General features: G+C 43.3%; 1 protein-coding gene across 4 annotated transcripts in view; it reads right to left on the bottom strand.

Annotated features, from left to right (window-relative positions):
- Positions 1-21987, bottom strand: part of LOC115092041 (coiled-coil domain-containing protein 17-like) — a 430820-nt gene that overhangs the window by 271825 nt on the left and 137008 nt on the right. For 3 of the 4 annotated variants that reach the window (XM_029602511.1, XM_029602526.1, XM_029602516.1), the window contains one exon: positions 11392-11520. The exons of the other annotated variant lie outside the window; for it this stretch is intronic. In XM_029602511.1, the coding sequence (XP_029458371.1) occupies positions 11392-11520 (129 nt within the window). The remainder of the gene's footprint in view (positions 1-11391; positions 11521-21987) is intronic. 4 annotated transcript variants of the gene reach the window in all.

Below are 21987 nucleotides of genomic sequence, written 5' to 3'. Positions count from 1 at the left end.
AGAGGATGTGGTTAGTGCAGTATAGCTGTGTTTAAAAAAGGATTGGATAAGTTCTTGGAGGAGAAGTCCATTACCTGCTATTAAGTTCACTTAGAGAATAGCCACTGACATTAGCAATGGTAACATGGAATACACTTAGTGTTTGGGTACTTGCCAGGTTCTTATGGCCTGGATTGGCCACTATTGGAAACAGAATGCTGGGCTTGATGGACCCTTGGTCTGACCCAGTATGGCATTTTCTTATGTTCTTATGTAAAACTAGGTAGATCTGTGGGGTTTTAAGGGTTGGGACTAACTGGGGAGCGTGAAGGCTATCAAACCATGGGAAGGGGGTTAGAGGATCTATGTTTTAACTAGGCAAACTGGGGATGAACTGGGAATGGTGTTGGCGTGTGCCCCTTTTAAAATCCCCCAATTTACACAGTAGAAGCAGGATTTGTGCACACGTGTGCCCCCACCTAAAATTAGGTGCACATGTGTGCATGGCCAGGCTATTTTATAACGTGCACACATATGTGCATGTATATTATAAAATGGTTGCATACCTGGGCGCGGGCCAACTTATGTGTGTAAATGTGCTCACACGCACCAGCTAGAAAGTTATCGTCCCTGTGTTCCCTGTCCTCTGAGGGCAGTGATGTTTCCCTGTTTGTGAACTAAGCACCAGGTTCTCTGTGGGTTCAAAACCAAAAACTGTGCTTAAGCAGATGGTGTGGTAGATCAGCACAGAGGCAAGGACTATATTTCTCAAGCTGGATAGGGAACTAAAACCCCAAATACTTCTTTCATCCCTGTGACCCCTCTGACTGCAACCCATTACATCCAAAATCTTCAACATCACTCTTGTCACTGAAAAATGCTTCTTATGAACCCACACCTTTGGATACTCAAAAGGTATCTTCCAACATGAAAACATTTATTTTGTAATCTGGGGTTTACAACAATCAGATATAAATACAACTCTTAAAAATACACTGATTTCTCAGGGTTCACAGGTTGACAGCAATGATCTAGCAGAAAAATCAACAGTAATAATAACTATAGAACACTCTTCCTCCAAGTCGTTGGTGAAATCAGATAGTATCACAAATGCTTCCTATTCCTCCTGCAGACAATGCTCATTACTTACATCCCCACCCAAAATTCCTCTCAGTGATAGCCCAATCAGTTCACCCACTTTGCAAAGGATTTCCACAAGGCTGTTGTAGTCTATAAACCTCCTAGGCTACTACTGGGCACATTCCTAGGGTCCAGTAATGGTTCACTGGCCTCTCATGGTTTGGCCCTTTGGCTTCAAGGAAAGAGAGAGAGAGTGTTTGCCTCAATCTGACTTCATTCAGGTTTCTACAACTGCTTAAAGGAAAAAGAGAAAAGCACATTTCCACTTTAAGCACTCCCTTAAAGAAGCATAGCTTAAGTACCTAAAAGTTCTGGGGCATGGGCCCTTAAGCTCTCCTTTTCCCTCCTCCTGAGATTTTGATAATTAATTCAATCATGATCAGAAGCTTTATTTATTTATTTGTTTTATTTACAATTACTTATATGCTGCACCCTCCAAAGTTCGGGGCAGGTTACAAAAATAGCAAGTATAATATTAAAATATAAAACAACATAAAAACAAGTTACAAACAGGCATATGGCATACTTGGCGAGAATCATCTGGAATAAACTCTGCAGCAAATAAGCTAAGTTTCATTTGGGAAGGCCTGAATAACAGGTCTTTATGGCTTTCTTGAATTCCTTATGGCAGAATATTAATCAAATTTCGAGGGAGATTGAGTTCCAGGTTATTGGTTCTGCAGTTGAAAATACTCTTTCATGGGTCATTGCTAGGCAGATATATATTTTGCTGCAGAGATATCAAGGATATATTTATTGACAGATCTCAAGTTCTATCAAAAATTGTAAAAATGCAGGTTTGAACTTAGAGACATTGGGGCAGATTTTCAAAGGGTACGCACGTAAGATACACACGTACCCCCCGAAAACCTGCCCCAAGTTCCCCCTGCGCATGCTGAGCCTATGTTGAATAGGCTTGGCGGCGTGCGCAAGCCCCGGGATGCACGTAAGTCCCGGGGCTTTCCTGGTGGGGCGTGTCGGGGGATTATGTCGCGGTGGCGTGACATCTGGGGGCGGTGCCGCAGGCGTGGTTCCAGCCCGGGGGCGCGCAGGTCCCGGGGCTTTCCTGGGGGGGGGTGTCGGGGGATTGTGTTGCGGCGGTGTGACATCTGGGGGCGGGGCCGCAGGCGTGGTTCCAGCCCGGGGGCGCGCTGGTCCCGGGGCTTTCCTGGGGGGGGGGGCGTGTCGGGGGATTGTGTCGCGGCGGCGCATCATCCGGGGACGGGGCCATGGGCGTGGTTCTGGCCCGGGGGCATTTCTGGGGCGTGGCCGAGGCCTCCAAAACTGCTCCTGGGCCGGGGAATCGCGCAGCCGGCGTGTACGAGTTACGCCTGCCTCGGGCAGGTGTAACTTTTCAAACAAAGATAGGGGGGTTTAGTTAGGGCTGGGAGGGGTGGGTTAGGTAGGGGAAGGGAGGGGAAGGTGCGGGGGGGGGGGGGGTGGAAGGAAAGTTCCCTCCAAGGCCGCTCCGATTTTCCACAGCCTTGCGTGCGCCAACCCCGGATTTTAAAGGATACGTGCGTACCTATTAAAATCCGGCATACTCTTGTTTGCGCCTGGTGCACGAACAAAAGTACGTGCGGGCGTACTTTTTTAAAATCTGCCCCATTGTGTAACAGGTTATGAACTAGAATTTAAATTTTATGTTATACACCATTTGATAGGTAACCAGTGTAGACACTGAAGAATGGGTGTGATATGTTCATGGATTCTAATATTTGTGAGCAATCTGCAGCAGAGTTCTGAGCTAGCTGTAATGATCTAATTGTGTTCTGAGGCAGACCAAAATACAGGGAATTATGGTAATCAATTGAGGTAAGGATGAAGGCTGTAGTACAGTGCGAAAATCGTTGTATTCAAGGAGGACAATCCTATAAAATCACATAATTGGACATCACACAAATGCTCTCTGTTCTATGTTCCCATACAGCTGTCTCTAGACAGAAGAACCTTCTAAGTAACAAAGAAATCCCTGTACAATTTCAACCATCTAGTAAAATTACCATTATAATTATTCAATCAATAAAAATTCTTCTATATGGGAGTAAAGTCTGGGATCTATATAGGATAGGACAGAATCCCAATATAAAACCTGTACCTCAAGTTCTACAATACCCAGCATTTACAGAAACTCCCCCAACAAAATGACATTTTCCCTTTCCACTCACTACAGAAAAATAATATTCAAATTCTGCTGTCACCTCAGTAATAGAAATACAAACTCCATCCACTACCAGGAACATTGTATAATAGGGATGTGAATCGTTTTTGAACGAATAAAATTATCGTCAGATAATTTTAAAATCGTTCTAAATTGTTAGAGTGCACGATACAATACAAATGCCCCCGATTTATCATCAGGGGCATTTGTATTGTATTGTTAAATAGGGCACTGGAATTATTTGGGGGAGGGCAGGAAAACCGGCACACCAAAACAACCCCTAAACCCACCCCGACCCTTTAAAACCAATTCCTTACCCTCCCCCACCCTCCCGAACCCCCCCAAAATGTTAAGTTACCTGGTGGTCCAGTGGGGGGGGGGGGGGGGTCCCAGCTCGATCTCCGGCTCTCGGGCCATCGGCGCCATTTTGGCTACCACTGATAAAAATGGCGCCGATGGCCCGATAAAAAAAAACCCACCCCGACCCTTTACAAATTACCCCTTTGCTTCTCCCACCCTCCCGACCCCCCCAAAAACCTTTTACATGTACCTGGTGGTCTAGCGGGGGGTCCGGGAGCCATCACTTCAATCATACCCTCGGTGCCGGTGCTGGAGGTTTCAAAATGGTGCCGATCGCCTTTGCCCTCACTATGTCACAGGGAGCGACCGTCGCTCCCCACTGGACCACCAGGTAATTTAACATTTTGGGGGGGGGGTTCGGGAGGGTGGGAGAGCAAAGGGGTCATTTGTAAAAGGTCGGGGTGGGGTTTTTTTTATCTGCTCAGGCCTCACTAAAAAATTAACATCTCTAACGATCCGATTTTTTTCTCCCACCATCCGAACCTGATCGTTAAAACGATCAGGCACACGATTCACATCTCTATCGTATAATAATATAAAATCTTACATAAAGGGGTAGATTTTAAGAAAGTGCGCCTTCGCGTACTTTTGTTGGCGCACCAGGCGCAAACAAAAGTACGCTTGATTTTAGTAGATACGCGCGTAGCCGCGCGTATCAGCTAAAATCCAGGATCGGCGCGCACAAGGCTGCCGATGTCGTGTAGCCGGCGCGCGCCGAGCCGCGCAGCCTGCCGCCGTTCCCTTCAAGGCCGCTCCGAAATCAGAGCGGCCTCGGAGGGAACTCGCTTTCGCCCTCCCCTCACCTTCCCCTCCCTTCCTCTATCTAACCCACCCCCCCGGCCCTATCTAGACCCCCCTACCTTTGTCGGGGGATTTACGCCTCCCGGAGGGAGAAGTAAATCCCCGCGCGCCAGCGGGCTGCTAGCGCGCCGAGACGCGACCTGGGGGCGGTTCCGGAGGGCGCGGCCATGCCCCCGGACCTCCCCGGGCCGAAACCACGCCCCCAGGCCCGCCCCCGAAACGCCGCGTCCCGCCCCCAAAACACCGCACCGATCCAACACGCCCCCGACATGCCCCCGACATGCCCCCCTCGAAAAACCCCAGGACTTACGTGAGTCCCGGGGCTCTGCGCGCGCCGGTAGGCCTATGGAACATAGGCGCACCGGCACGCAAGGCCCTGCTCGCGTAAATCCGGGCGGATTTACACGAGCAGGGCTTTTAAAATCCGCCCCAAAATGTACTCAGAACCTAGAGGAAACCTGCCATACATTAACACATTAATTGCCAGACTCCAACAGTAACAACCCTACCTATGAAAATGCAAATATTGCACTAGGCCCTAAACACCAATGTGCCTGCTATTAGGAAAACAGAACAAACCAATCTCCTACAGACCCCATACAGAAACTACATGCTAACAGAATATGTCACCTTAGTCACACATGGAAAACAGACTCTCACTAAATACAGAATAAAGAAACCATAAAGAAGAAATACAAACATTTAGACAGAAACTGAACTGGAAACTAAGAAGCAGTGCAACAATGGAAAAACAGAAAGATCACCATTTCTCATAAAACATCAAACAATAAAATCAAGAAATATAAAACATCAATCATTATAGTAAAACCATGCAAATAAAAAGAATTAATATTTCAAAACAGATGACAAATAGAATAATATCCAATAACTGAAAACTCAATTTTTTTTAAAAGTTTACCATGCGACAAGAAAATATTTCAAAACAACCAACATATTAAATAATACCCAATAATTAAAATTATTAACAATAAAAATTTCCAGCAGTCCATACCTGGGAACTTTTGATTTCCATTCACTTTGATTAGTGGGATGGGGATGTGGAGCACTCAGACTTTATCCTTTCTCTGTCAAATACATGTTTTGTAACATTCTACTTTTCATTTTCTCATACACACATTCTCACATATGCTCCCTGTCTCTCTCACACAAACATGCTTTCATACACACTTCCTCTCTCTCTCTCTCTCACATACACACACCCACACACATGTACTCCCACAAGCTCTATCTCACACACACATGCTCTTATGCTTACAGGCTCCTTTCTCCTCAGGGCTCCTTAGTATCCATTACTCTTCAGAAATGCTTTGTATTCCACTCTTTGGAATTCCAGGAATTCCCCTTTGTTGTAATCCTTCCTCTCAGATAAGGCCTGGGCAACCTTTCCTGGGGTCCCATCCAACTCCTTTGAGCTGGACCTCTGCTCCTTTCCTAAACCTTCCCTGTAGATGGAGAGGCCTTTGAGTACCACTTTGTTAAGAGATAACCTCAAACACAGGACTCCAGATCTTGGAATACTCTAACACTTCTTTCTTACCCCCAGCACTTTTTTTGCAGGGGTTTTTATATCCTCTTTGAACTCTTCCCAATGGGGAATGGTATTCCTCTTTATCACACTAACACTACACTGAAATAACATGGAGGAAAAGTCTAGTTAGACTTCTGTCATTCTGAACACTCAAACCAGCTGAAGCCTCTGTTGACATTTTTGTAAAGGGCAGGACAAAAACTGGGCACCACCCTTCAACTATAATTTAAAAAAATAGTGAGAATAAATGTTAATAGAGGACAAAAGAAACCAGACTGGAATGCTACATGGAGCTTACTAATACAAATATTCATGGGTGTGGGAGGCAAAAGGTAAATTAGCCTTCATTCAGGGGTCCATATTCATTTGCTATCCCACTAAACAATTTAGCCACATAAACTTATCTGGCTAAAGTGGCCAAAATATTCAGCGGCACACCTGTATCACTGAATATACTCAGCTAATAGTTAGGTGGATAGATTTATCCAGCTAACTTTAGACCTCTGAACTGCAGATCTAATTTATCCAGCTAATTTAGGACTAGATTTACTACATCATGATAAGGCAATGTTGCGAGTTAAACAGCATGTAACATGCTGTTTAACTCGCAACATGCTGTTTATCACGCAATATCACATAGTAAAACAAATGAGTTCATCCTCCTATGGAAATAAGCTGCTTTGCATGCATCTGTATGCAAAGATTTTCTTAATACATGCAAAGCAGCTTATGCATAGGCAAACCTATGTAAATAAAGTAACGCAGAAAAATATCTGTCCTGTTATTTTATTGCGTTTGAGGGAGCTGTAGGTATTTTCCAAGAGTGGATTGGACACTATCATGCTCTAGAACAGTGGTTCTCAACCTTTTTTCTGTCGGGACACACCTGACAGATGGTTCTCACATGCGTGACACACTGACCCATAATCGTCACAGGGCTAGATGTAAAAGTACAGTTTGCATCCACGGGAACCCCCCTGACCCACAATAATGGATGTAAAGCAGAATTATGACATTCCCCATAAAACTCACCCTACAAAAAAGATGTTCTGGTGTCATCTCAATAACAGCAACTCAAACTCCTTCTACTTCCAGGCTCATTAGCCCTACTTATGAAAAGACAGCAGTTTACCACCAATGCATGTCCTCTTGAGAAAACACAACAAATAAGACTGATAAAACGCTTACATGCTAGTAAAATATCTCGGTAACAGACACAGAACCGACCTAACATACTCCCAGGATTTTTAGTAATGCACATAAACTAATCCGTACACAGTTACACCTGTATTATGGAATACACTCAAACAGGAGCAACCCTATCTATGAAAAGGCAACACTACAAATATTAAATCAGGCCCTAAAAACCAATACACCTCTTATTAAGAAAACAGAACTAGCAAGCAGCTATAGATCCCCACACAGAAATAATTGTAAAACTATACTAATAAGCAGAATAAATGTTTTACAACAACTATGAACAGAATAACATCCAACAATTAAAAACTCATAAAAATTATTTAAAATTCTCCAAACACCAATAAAATATTTCAAAAAAAGCAGACACATCAGATAATATTAAATAAAATGGCAGTCAATCAAGAAAAATAAACTTAAAAAGCCACCTTTACTTACCCCCTCCAGCAGCTCTCCTACACCTCTTCCATGCAGGCTGTAGCACACACCAGAAGCAGCAGTAGTGGCTAAGCTCTATACTCATGGTCCTCTTCCTTAGGGCCCATGTCTCTCACACACACCATACCAGTCATGCCCCCATGACCAGTTTCTGTCTCTCACACACCAATCATCTCCCAAAGTCTTTGACAAATACACCAGTCACCTTCCTGAACAGTTTCTCTCATGCCATACACACACACACAGGCTTCCCACTCCCGTGTTCCACTTACATATATGGGCTTCTTACTCTCATAATCACTTTCTCACACACACTCACCAGTCTCTCACTCCCATGCTTGTTCTCTCCACATGCACAGGCTTCTCATTCCCATAATCACTTTCTTTCTCTCACACCCATACACAAACACACACACCAGTCACCTGACCTCTCTCATGCATACACACACATAGGCTTCCCACTTCCATGTTCTCTTTCAGATATACAGCCTTCTCACTCCCATGCTGTGTCTCACACACACCCAGGATTCTCACTCCCATGCTCACTCTTCATATGCACAGGCTTCTCATTCCCATAATACTTTCTTTCTCTTTCTCTCACACACATACAAACACACACACCAGTCACCTGATCTCTCTCATGCATACACACACACAGGCTTCCCACTCCCATGTTCTCTTTCAGATATACAGGCTTCTCACTCCCATGCTGTGTCTCACACACACCCAGGATTCTCACTCCCATGCTCACTCTCCACATGCACAGGCGTCTCATTCCCATAATCACTTTCTTTCTCTCTGTCACATACACACAAACACACACCAGTCACCTGATCTCTCTCATGCATATACACACACACAGGCTTCCCACTCTCATGTTCTCTTTCAGATATACAGGCTTCTCACTCCCATGCTGTGTCTCACATACACACATGTTTCTCACTCCCATGCTCACTCTTCACATGCACAGGCTTCTCATTCCCATAATCACTTTCTCTCTCTCTCTCTCACACACACACACACCAGTCACCTGATCTCTCTCATGCATACACACACACACACAGGCTTCCCACTTCCATGTTCTGTCTTACATATACAGGCTTCTCCCTCCCATGCTGTGTCTCACACACACCCAGGTTCTCACTACCATGCTCACTCTCTTCACATGCACAGGCTTCTCATTCCCATAATCACTTTCTCTCTGTTACACACACTCACAAACACACACACACACACACCCCCACACCAGTCTCTCTCTCATTTCCATGCTCGCTCTCCACATGCACAGGCTTCTCATTCCCTGAATCACATTCTTTCTCTCTCTCACATTCACATACACACCAGTCACACCGTCACATTACCAACCAGTCTCTCTCTCATACATGCACACACACACACACAGGCTTCCCACTCCCATGCTCTCTCTCACATATTCAGGCTTCTCACTCCCATACTTTCTTTCACATACACCCCCACAACACCAGGCTTCTTACTCCCATGCTTTCTCACATACCCAGATTTCTCACTTCCATGCTTTTTCTCTCTTTCTCACACACACACACACACACACACATACATCAGTCACATCCCTGACTGTCTCACACTCTCACATACACATCAGTCATCTCCTTGAGCAGTCACTTTCATTGTCTCTCACATATACACATACATCAGCTCTCTGACCAGTTTCTCTCAATTACACACATGCTCTCGATCAAATACATTCTCTCACTTACACACAGGCTGGCTGGCTGGCTGGCTGCTTCTCTCTCTTTCTCTCACTCACTTCCTCTCTCTCTCTGTCTCCCCCCCCCCCCAGCACAAATGGTAGCTGCAGTAGCCTCCTCCTCCAGCCCCCGCAGGCCAAGAAGGAAGAATTCCATCGACCGTGGGAGGCTCATGCTGCTGTCTCCTTTCTTGATCCCCGGCTGCTTCAATTGCTCGGGGGCCGATGCTGCAGCCGCCGCTGCTAATTTATCACACGGCACGGCTCTTTCTTCTTCCCGCGCACCGCGTATCACTTCCTGTTCCAGCTGCGGGGGGGGGGGGGGAGATGTAGGCGCAGGAAGAAGAAAAGGCCAGCCACGAGTGCCACAGCTTCTTTTAGCACTGCTGCCGTTCCCACTGGGCTTGAACGTGCTGATAGCCCGGCGGCAACGGTAGCAGGGAAAAAAGAGCAGCGGGAGAGACCGGGAGCATGCGACACACCAGCCGGTGCTGTCGCGACACACTGGTTGAAAACCGCTGCTCTAGAAAATACCAGGAAGTAGGGAGGTGGCCAGCCTCAGGGCACTAGCACCTGTTGATTTTTTTTAATTTGGTGGGTTGGGAAGGTGAGGAGTATCAGGCATTATGCCTGCATTTTTTTAATGTGTTTTCTGAAGTGGAGGCTGGGGGATCAGCCTGAAGGCTCCAAAGATTTTTTTAGTTGTATTTTGCAGCCATTTAACCAGCTATGGGGGTCATTTTTCAAAATGCGATAAGGTGTTTTCGCATGCGTTAAGGGCTTATCGCATGCGAAAAGCCCCGTTAACGCATGCGATAGGCCCTTACCGCATGCGAAAATGTGTTTACCGCATGTGATCACACCATATCATATGGTGCGATGCAAATTCCAAAAATAGGAGGAGTTAGGGCTGGGTTAGCCTGTCTGCAAAGAGCTATTGCACCGCCATAATGCTGATTTTAACAACACCTCTTTGGATTGCATTAGGCTGTGTGATAGCTGCCATGACTGTGTGGTAAGGTTTCATTGCCATTTGTGATGTCTCCTGTAAGTCTGATTTCAGCTGAATTGACAGGTTCAGAGGAGTGAGAGAGAGAGAGCCTGGCCATAATATCATGGCCCATAGGTAGGTATTTGTATCCCTATGGTAGGCCCACCTAGTAACTCGAGGTGGGGTTTAGGTAACAGTGTAGGGGGTTATTGACCACTTTGACATTCTACGTGACACCTACGAACAGAACAGTGGTCTCTTGTGAAGATTTGATGGCCTTCGGAGTGGATCAAGCTAGCTTGAGAGAACATTGCCCAAATTTCATCTTGGAGTGAGTTTCCTCACTCCGAAGGCCATCAAATCTTCACAAGAGACCACTGTTCTGTTCGTAGGTGTCACGTAGAATGTCAAAGTGGTCCCTAACCCCCTACACTCTTACCTAAACCCCACCTCGAGTTACTAGGTGGGCCTACCATAGGGATACAAATACCTACCTATGGGCCATGACATTATGGCCTCTCTCTCTCTCTCTCTCTCTCTCTCTCTCTCTCTCTCTCTCTCTCTCTCTCTCTCTCTCTCTCTCAACCATTAAAAATGGTCCCCCAGTGGTTGAATGCAGGAAATACAACAGGTCTGGCACTTATTGCAGATTCTGAAAATGGTATTGCAATTTGTGCTAACTTAGCTCTTCACACAGATAAATGCTATATTAGCATAAAACACACCCCTTTTGCTATCGCATGCGGTACTTATATCTGGCTGCATACAGATGGATAACTTTAAGACTGCTCTGAGGCAATTCTAGAGTTGTTTGGCTGTCTTAGCCAGATATCACTGAATATGTGCTATGGGAGCTGGATAACTGTTCTACTCTGGAATGCCCCAGGCCCACTTATTTTTATCCAACCAAGTTTTAGCCAGGTGATGACTTATCCTGCTAAAGCTTGGCTAGTTAGTGAAGGAAAGAATGATCCAGCTAAGGCTGGGACAACTGCACAAATCCTTTTGAATATTGACCTCCTAATTATTAAGACCTAACTTTTTTGTACCTGATTTCAGAGGACAGGCTACCTCCTCCATAAAAGTGAAAATAACCTTGCGGTAGAGGTGGCTGAATCTTCTCTTTCCATTTAACATATAAGTGTGAGTCACTGTGCCTGCTCTGATTCCTGTTTCTCCTACAATAACAGAAAAAAATGAGAATTAGATTTTGTGTGATATGTTTATGGGTCTATTTCAGATTTCAGGATACTAATCTATTTATGGTTAACTAATCCTTTAAGAGGTTTATATTTAAAGAACAAGTGAGTAAATTATCAGGGTGACGTTAGATGTATAACTCCCCTATTCAGCAGAATGCAGCTAGTTCTGCATTCTGTTGAATATAGCTGGATAAAGCCCACGTTATCCAGATAAAGTTATCTAGATAACTTTAGGACTGCTCTCTGGATGATCAGACTTACCTGGAATACTTACCTAGATAACATTGAAGCTGAATAACTGCATTATCTAAGTTACCCAGATAAGTTATCTCCAACCTAAAACACCCCTGGAGCACCTCAGATTTATCCAGGTAACTTTTATCCAACTAAAATCTTTTCTAGAAAAGTTTGAGACAGGTAGGGAGGCAGAATTTCTGAATCCCACGGTTTGTCCAGCAAGTTCTGAACAAACCGTTTCTCTATGGACCTATTAATTTTTCATGCAGGATCAAATAAAAACAAAACAAATATGGTTGTACATTGCATAGAGAACTTGGAAATATAAAATCTATACTTCAACATTCATGTCAGACCTAAATCATTTTTTGTATTATTTTGGGGGCAAAAATCTGAAGTGTTGTGTGCATAAAAAGAATGTTTGAGTGCATACTTGCCTGATTTGTAGGGAAAGCACATAATCAACCAATAAGAAATAGTCAGGCTGATGCAATATTGGTGCATGTTAAATGGCTCCCTTAACATGCACCTTTCCATCTTTCTGGTGCACCCACTGCAAAATGCAAATGGACTGCTGTGGTAAAAAGTAGGCACTAGTAGAAATTGTGTGCCCCTAACACCTCCTCAGCAGCGGGCACCCAGGAAAGGTGACTGTCAGCCGGTTAGGAAAACAGACTCTCAATTTTAGTGCATCCATTTTCCTAACCTGAATGCTGGCACCCTTTTTTTTTTCAATTTATTCTTCATTTAATAGAATTTATTAATAGCTTCACACAAAAAGACTGAAGTGATGTACAATAAAACACACATAAAAATAAGAATATTACATTTAATAAAAATAAAACAACATACATATGTATACTAAGCCATCTAAGCAATAGGTATATTACAACTTCATATATCAGCATCTTGCCAACACTTTTTAGAGCTGGGATCCTCATGAGCCGGAGCCTTGCTGAAACTAAGTGCATTTTTATTTTATTTACCTGTGCTTAATGTAATAGGACTTATATTTGCAAAAGATTGTGCCTTGTCTGTTAGAAAGGGGCAGATTTGAAATTGAAACCTGAAAGAGAACTATTTTGTCTGCTCTCTAGGGCTAAGAATTAAAAAAGGATATCCAGTCCTCCTAGCTAGGATTCAATTAACATTCATCTGTCACCCATCTCCCACAGTGGTTACGGAATCACAGAAAAAAATGTTTTACAGTAGGCTCAGGTAGAACTAGGCATGTGAAAATCAGGCACCCACCTTCCCCAAGTTTACAGCAACCTGTACCTCAACCCTCACTCCCACAGAGTTATCAGACATCCAGGATTCAAAAACCCAGAATCAATAGGATAAAAGTAGATTCTGGCACAATAAGACCTGTGACAGACATACAAAGTGAAATTAACATAATCAATCAGCTCAAAAAACCAGAAAGGTTTCCTAGGAAGTGCAACATAGCAAGGGAGAAAAATTGGAAAGCTATGACTACAAATACTTGCAGTTTGGGCAATAAAATCCCAGACCTGCAGGTCTTAATGGTGGAGGCAGACTTGGAGGTGGTTGCTGTCACCGAGATATGGTTCACAGATTCTCATGACTGGGATATGGCCATACCGGGCTATAACTTGTTAAGGAATGACAGAAAGGCCTCTGACTCAAATGGAAGAACTACACAGAGATCTGATCAAAGACATTATAAAGATGGGAAAGAAGGGGGAAGTGTTGATTGTTGGTGACTTTAATCTGATGGATGGGGACTGGAGAATCGATTCTGCAGAATCTAACAGAAGTAGAGAGATAATGGATGCCCTGCAAGGGGCTTTGTTCAAACAAATGGTAATGGAACCCATGAGGGAGGGAGTTATACTTGACCTAGTGCTCACTAACAGGGATAATGTCTCTAATGTCCGGGTGGGTGCCCACCTCAGCACCACTGATCATCAAACAGTATGGTTTGATATTGCAAATAGGATCCGGAGAAGTGTCACAAAAACCCAAGTTTTGAACTTCAAAAAAACAGACTTTGTCGAAATGGGGAAATATCTGGAGGCAGAACTTGAAGACTGGAAGAAAATGGGAGAGGTCAAACAACAGTGGGCCAAACTAAAAGGAGCAATTACAAAAGCAACAAATCTATATGTTAGAAAAGTAAACAAAAGTAAGAGAAATAAGAATCCAATCTGGTTCACAAAAGAGGTGGCTGATGTAATAAAAGCAAAAAAAGCAGCTTTTAAGAAATATAAAGAATCCCAAAAAGTGGAACACAGGGAGGATTATCTGGCGAAACTGAGGGAGATGAAAAAAGTAATCAAGAAAGCAAAAAGTCAGGCAAAGAAAAGGATTGCCAAGGAGATAAAGCGAGGTGACAAAACATTTTTCAGATATATCAGAGAAAGGAGAAAGGTACATAGTGGTATAGTGAAATTGAAAGGGGATAAAGATCAATGGGTGGAGAGAGATGATGAATTAGCAGAAATATTAAACAAATACTTCAGTTCAGTGTTCACTAAAGAAGACCCTGAAGAAGGACGTCACTTGTTATCAAGACTCCATTTACGGAAGATAATGTATGGGAAGAGCTAAGAAAACTGAAAGTGGACAAAGCCATGGGGCCTGATGAGGTTCACCCCAGAATACTGAGGGAACTCAGACTTGTGCTGGCGGGTCCACTGTGTGATCTTTTCAATAGATCTTTGGAAAAGGGTGTAGTGCCTAGTGACTGGAGAAGAGTGGTGGTGGTCCCGCTTCACAAGAGTGGGAGCAGAGAAGAGGCTGGAAACTACAGGCCAGTTAGCATCACCTCGGTGGTGGGAAAATTAATGGAGACTCTGCTGAAGGATAGGATAGTGAAATATCTGCAATCCGGTGGGTTGGTTGATCAGAAGCAGCATGGATTCACCAGGGGAAGGTTCTGTCAGATGAATCTAATTGATTTCTTTGATTGGATGACTAGAGAACTGGATCAGGGAAGAGCGCTCGATGTAATTTACTTGGATTTTAGTAAAGCTTTTGATACAGTCCCACACAGGAGACTCATCAACAAAACGAGAAGCTTGGGAGTCAGCTCCAAGGTGTTGGTGTGGATTACATACTGGTTGACGGATAGAAGACAATGGGTGATGGTAAATGGAACCTACTCTGAAGAGAGAAGGGTGTTAAGTGGAGTGCACAGGGATCAGTGTTGGGATTGGTTCCGTTCAACATCTTTGTGAGCGACATTGCGGAAGGGATAGAAGGTAAAGTTTGTCTATTTGTGGATGATACTAAGATCTGCAACAGAGTGGACACGCCGGAAGGAGTATAGAGAATGAGACGGGATTTAAGGAAGCTGGAAGAGTGGTTGAAGATATGGCAGCTGGGATTCAATGCCAAGAAATGCAGAGTCATAATCTGAAAGAACTATATGCGTTGGGTAGTGAAGGGCTGATGTGCACAGAGCAGGAGAGAGACCTTGGGGTTATAGTGTCTAATGACCTGAAGTCGACGAAGCAGTATGACATGGCGATAGCAAAGCCAGAAGAATGCTGGGCTGCATAGAGAGAGGAATATCTAGTAAGAAAAGTGAAGTGATAATCCCCTTGTACAGGTCCTTGGTGAGGCCTCACCTGGAGTACTGTGTTCAGTTCTGGAGACCATATCTCAAAGGAGACAGAGACAGGATGGAGGTGGTCCAGAGAAGGGCAACCAAAATGGTGGGTGGTCTCCATCGAATGACTTATGAGGTGAAGTTGAAGAACCTGAATATGTATACCCTGGAGGAAAGGAGGAGCAGGGGTGATATGAAACAGACCTTCAGATACTTGAAAGGTTTTAATGATCCATGGCCATCAATAAACCTTTTCTATTGGAAACAATTTAGTAGAACTAGGGGTCACAATTTGAAATTTCAGGGAGGAAGACTTAGAACCAATGTCAGGAAATATTTCTTCACTGAGAGGGTGGTGGATGCCTGGAATACCCCTCCGGAGGAAGTGGTGAAAATTAAAACTGTGAAGGATTTCAAAGGGGCATGGGATAAATACTATGGATCCCTAAAAGGCTAGAGGTTGGGAATAAATAAACAAGTGGAAACACTGAGAGGAGAGGATCACCTTGCTGGTAGCTGAAAGGAATCCGTAAGTTTTTGCTATTAACTATTTGGGAATATTATTTAGTGTGTTTGTGTGTTTGTGCCTTTAATAGTCAGGCAGTGAATAAACAAGTTAGACTGTTTGCATTTTTAAATAGTCAGTCAATAAGGTAGCAGTAGGTAGGCAGTGAATACACAAGTTAGACTGTTTGTATTTTTAGTCAGTCAATAAGGTAGCAGTAGGTTAGCAGTGAATAAACAAGTTAGACTGTTTGTATTTAGTCAGTCAATAAGGTAGCAGTAGGTAGTGTGTTTATTTTTTAAAAGTCTGCCTGACTATTAAAGTGTCCTCCAGACTTTTAAAGAGCTAAGTGTTTTATTTAATAATAACTGAGTGCATTGTATTGAAAAACCAAAAAAAAAAACCACAACCCCCCCCCCCCCCCAAAAAAGAGTAGCCAGAAGCTAGAAATAAGCTAGGAGCAGTATATACCAAAGTAAAAAAGTTGAATAGTTCAGCTCAGTTACTCACCTTGGAAAGGTGTTGAGGTAGTGTGATTAGGTTTGAATAGGGAACAACATTTGTTAATCAAGGGAGCTGTGAGTCACTCAGGCTGACTAACTAAGTGTGAAGATTGTGTGTTTTGTGAATAGGTACTATTGTGTGTTTGTGAATAGGTGCTATTCTTTGTTAATCAGCACAGCAGTGAGTCACTCAGGAAATCTAACTGAAAGGTCACGCAGGAAATCTAACTGAAAGGTCACTCAGGAAATCTAACTGAAGTGTACATCTCCTAAGGGATTGTTTTGCACTAATTTACTTTAGAAGCACATTATAAATTAGAAGGAAAGAGCTCAGTAACCCACATTCCAGTGGAAACACTGAGAGGAGAGGATCACCTTGCTGGTGGCTGAAAGGAATCAGTAAGTTTTTGCTTGGGACATTGACATTGACTTTTTTAAAAGTATTGGGGCAAAGTTAACTATTTGGGAATATTATTTAGTGTGTTTGTGTGTTTGTGCCTTTACTAGTCAGGCAGTGAATAAACAAGTTAGACTATTTGCATTTTTAAATAGTCAGGTGTTGAGGTAGTGTGATTAGGTTTGAATAGGGAACAACATTTGTTAATCAAGGGAGCTGTGAGTCACTCAGGCTGACTAACTAAAGTTAGACTGAAATGTTTGTATGCTAATGCCAGAAGTCTAAGAAGTAAGATGGGAGAATTAGAATGTATAGCAGTAAATGATGACATAGACTTAATTGGCATCTCAGAGACATGGTGGAAAGAGGATAACCAATGGGACAGTGCTATACCGGGGTACAAATTATATCGCAATGACAGAGAGGAGCAGTCGGGAGGAGGTGTGGCGCTTTATGTCCGGGATGGCATAGAGTCCAACAGGATAATCATCCTGCATGAGACTAAATACAAAATTGAATCTTTATGGGTAGAAATCCCTTGTGTATCAGGGAAGACTACAGTGATAGGGGTATACTACCGTCCACCTGGTCAAGATGGTGAGATGGACAGTGAAATGCTAAGAGAAATTAGGGAAGCTAACCAAATTGGTAGTGCAGTAATAATGGGAGACTTCAATTACCGCAGGATACATAGGTGCAGGCAGAAATTTAAGTCCTGATACAGTACTCACAAACAAGTGTATAAGTACAACTTTTTATTCTTCAATGTGGCAACTCCTCTGATTCATACAGGCAGTAGGTTAATGGCGTCCCCCGACACGGTTCCCGTGTTTCGCCGCGGGCTGCATCGGGAGGGCGCGCCAACAGGGGTTCTAACAATAACTGTAAAACAGAAGTATACATCAGGACAACAGCGTGGGACTTATAGCCGAATAATGAGTATAAAACTTAGGGTATAAAGCATTCCAACATACCTGACAGCAAAATGCCTTAAAAGTGACAGGGAGCGCACTGCCCTTAAACGCTGACAGGTATTTAAAGCTGATTAAGCGCGCCAAATCAGGAGGACAAACCACGTGGGAGCTCACGGCCCCGTTCATTGGTTGCCATTCCTGTATTACAGCGCTGCAGGACTAATCCGATCAAAATAAAGAACTCTGCACAACAGGCCACTTTAAGTAAACAAAAACCACTCAATATCGCGATTCAGACCCTTGGGGAATACTGAGTCTAAAGTGAAGATCCAGCGTTGTTCAACCCGACCCAGCTGTTCTGCATAGTTACCTCCTCGGGGGGGCCGTGGAAAAACCTCAAGAACACTGTAAGATAGATCTGAAAGCGTGTGTGATTTTTTTACCCAGTGATCCACGAGGGGTTCCTTTTCTCGCGAATGGCGGATATTTGAGCAGTGCTCTATAATTCGAGTTTTTACCATGCGAGAGGTTTTCCCAACGTAAATCAGCGGGCAGGGACAGGTGATAACATAAATGACTCCTGATGTGGTACAGTCAGAGTACGACAATAACTTAAAAATTTTTTTAGAAACAGGGTGACTAAAGCTCGTGGATGGAGAAGTGTGAGAACATGCAATGCATCGGCCACACGGATAATGGCCAATTGCATTGTCCATATTTCTGGAGATGGGGATATCAGTATGAATCAATTTGTCACGTAAGTTTTTACCTCTACGAAAGGTAAATCTCAAGGGACCTGGGAACAAATTGATTCATACTGATATCTCCAGAAATATGGACAATGCAATTGGCCATTATCCGTGTGGCCGATGCATTGCATGTTCTCACACTTCTCCATCCACGAGCTTTAGTCACCCTGTTTCTAAAAAAATTTTTAAGTTATTGTCGTACTCTGACTGTACCACATCAGGAGTCATTTATGTTATCACCTGTCCCTGCCCGCTGATTTACGTTGGGAAAACCTCTCGCATGGTAAAAACTCGAATTATAGAGCACTGCTCAAATATCCGCCATTCGCGAGAAAAGGAACCCCTCGTGGATCACTGGGTAAAAAAATCACACACGCTTTCAGATCTATCTTACAGTGTTCTTGAGGTTTTTCCACGGCCCCCCCGAGGAGGTAACTATGCAGAACAGCTGGGTCGGGTTGAACAACGCTGGATCTTCACTTTAGACTCAGTATTCCCCAAGGGTCTGAATCGCGATATTGAGTGGTTTTGTTTACTTAAAGTGGCCTGTTGTGCAGAGTTCTTTATTTTGATCGGATTAGTCCTGCAGCGCTGTAATACAGGAATGGCAACCAATGAACGGGGCCGTGAGCTCCCACGTGGTTTGTCCTCCTGATTTGGCGCGCTTAATCAGCTTTAAATACCTGTCAGCGTTTAAGGGCAGTGCGCTCCCTGTCACTTTTAAGGCATTTTGCTGTCAGGTATGTTGGAATGCTTTATACCCTAAGTTTTATACTCATTATTCGGCTATAAGTCCCACGCTGTTGTCCTGATGTATACTTCTGTTTTACAGTTATTGTTAGAACCCCTGTTGGCGCGCCCTCCCGATGCAGCCCGCGGCGAAACACGGGAACCGTGTCGGGGGACGCCATTAACCTACTGCCTGTATGAATCAGAGGAGTTGCCACATTGAAGAATAAAAAGTTGTACTTATACACTTGTTTGTGAGTACTGTATCAGGACTTAAATTTCTGCCTGCACCTATGTATCCTGCGATTTTGCTATAGTGCAGAGTTTGCTCACCATGTACTTTTAGACTTCAATTACCCCAATATAGACTGGGTAAATGTATCATCGGGTCACGCTAGAGAGATAACGTTCCTGGATGGAATAAATGATAGCTTTATGGAGCAAATGGTTCAGGAACCGACGAGAGAGGGAGCAATTTTAGATCTAATTCTCAGTGGAGCACAGGACTTGGTGAGAGAGGTAACGGTGGTGGGGGCCGCTTGGCAATAGTGATCATAATATGATCAAATTTGATTTAATGACTGGAAAAGGAACAGTGTGTAAATCCAAGGCTCTCGTGCTAAACTTTCAAAAGGGAAACTTTGATAAAATGAGAAAAATTGTTAGAAAAAAACTGAAAGGAGCAGCTACAAAAGTAAAAAATGTCCAAGAGGCGTGGTCATTGTTAAAAAATACCATTCTAGAAGCACAGTCCAGATGTATTCCACACATTAAGAAAGGTGGAAAGAAGGCAAAACGATTACCGGCATGGTTAAAAGGGGAGGTGAAAGAAGCTATTTTAGCCAAAAGATCTTCATTCAAAAATTGGAAGAAGGATCCATCAGAAGAAAATAGGATAAAGCATAAACATTGGCAAGTTAAATGTAAGACATTGATAAGACAGGCTAAGAGAGAATTTGAAAAGAAGTTGGCTGTAGAAGCAAAAACTCACAGTAAAAACTTTTTTAAATATATCCGAAGCAGAAAGCCTGTGAGGGAGTCAGTTGGACCGTTAGATGATCGAGGGGTTAAAGGGGCACTTAGAGAAGATAAGGCCATCGCGGAAAGATTAAATGATTTCTTTGCTTTGGTGTTTACTGAAGAGGATGTTGGGGAGGTACCCGTAATGGAGAAGGTTTTCATGGGTAATGATTCAGATGGACTGAATCAAATCATGGTGAACCTAGAAGATGTGGTAGGCCTGATTGACAAACTGAAGAGTAGTAAATCACCTGGACCGGATAGTATACACCCCAGAGTTCTGAAGGAACTAAAAAATGAAATTTCAGACCTATTAGTAAAAATTTGTAACTTATCATTAAAATCATCCATTGTACCTGAAGACTGGAGGATAGCAAATGTAACCCCAATATTTAAAAAGGGCTCTGGGGGCGATCCGGGAAACTACAGACCGGTTAGCCTGACTTCAGTGCCAGGAAAAATAGTGGAAAGTGTTCTAAACATCAAAATCACAGAACATATAGAAAGACATGGTTTAATGGAACAAAGTCAGCATGGCTTTACCCAGGGCAAGTCTTGCCTCACAAATCTGCTTCACTTTTTTGAAGGAGTTAATAAACATGTGGATAAAGGTGAACCGGTAGATATAGTATACTTGGATTTTCAGAAGGCGTTTGACAAAGTTCCTCATGAGAGGCTTCTAGGAAAAGTAAAAAGTCATGGGATAGGTGGCGATGTCCTTTCATGGATTGCAAACTGGCTAAAAGACAGGAAACAGAGAGTAGGACTAAATGGGCAATTTTCTCAGTGGAAGGGAGTGGACAGTGGAGTGCCTCAGGGATCTGTATTGGGACCCTTACTGTTCAATATATTTATAAATGATCTGGAAAGAAATACGACGAGTGAGATAATCAAATTTGCAGATGACACAAAATTGTTCAGAGTAGTTAAATCACAAGCAGATTGTGATAAATTGCAGGAACACCTTGTGAGACTGGAAAATTGGGCATCCAAATGGCAGATGAAATTTAATGTGGATAAGTGCAAGGTGATGCATATAGGGAAAAATAATCCATGCTATAATTACACGATGTTGGGTTCCATATTAGGTGCTACAACCCAAGAAAGAGATCTAGGTGTCATAGTGGATAACACATTGAAATCGTCGGTTCAGTGTGCTGCGGCAGTCAAAAAAGCAAACAGAATGTTGGGAATTATTAGAAAAGGAATGATGAATAAAACGGAAAATGTCATAATGCCTCTGTATCGCTCCATGGTGAGACCGCACCTTGAATACTGTGTACAATTCTGGTCGCCACATCTCAAAAAAGATATAATTGCGATGGAGAAGGTACAGAGAAGGGCTACCAAAATGATAAGGGGAATGACACAACTCCCCTATGAGGAAAGACTAAAGAGGTTAGTACTTTTCAGCTTGGAGAAGAGACGACTGAGAGGGGATATGATAGAGGTGTTTAAAATCATGAGAGGTCTAGAACGGGTAGATGTGAATTGGTTATTTACTCTTTCGGAAAGTAGAAAGACTAGGGGACACTCCATGAAGTTAGCATGGGGCACATTTAAAACTAATCGGAGAAAGTTCTTTTTTACTCAACGCTCAATTAAACTCTGGAATTTGTTGCCAGAGAATGTGGTTCGTGCAGTTAGTATAGCTGTGTTTAAAAAAGGATTGGATAAGTTCTTGGAGGAGAAGTCCATTACCTGCTATTAAGTTCACTTAGAGAATAGCCACTGCCTTTAGCAATGGTTACATGGAATAGACTTAGTTTTTGGGTACTTGCCAGGTTCTTATGGCCTGGATTGGCCACTGTT

Source organism: Rhinatrema bivittatum, chromosome 1 (assembly GCF_901001135.1).
Source record: "Rhinatrema bivittatum chromosome 1, aRhiBiv1.1, whole genome shotgun sequence".
In the NCBI taxonomy this organism is placed as follows: domain Eukaryota; kingdom Metazoa; phylum Chordata; class Amphibia; order Gymnophiona; family Rhinatrematidae; genus Rhinatrema; species Rhinatrema bivittatum.
The sequence above is the reverse complement of the archived record's forward strand: the minus strand, read 5'-3'. Positions and strand labels throughout refer to the sequence as shown.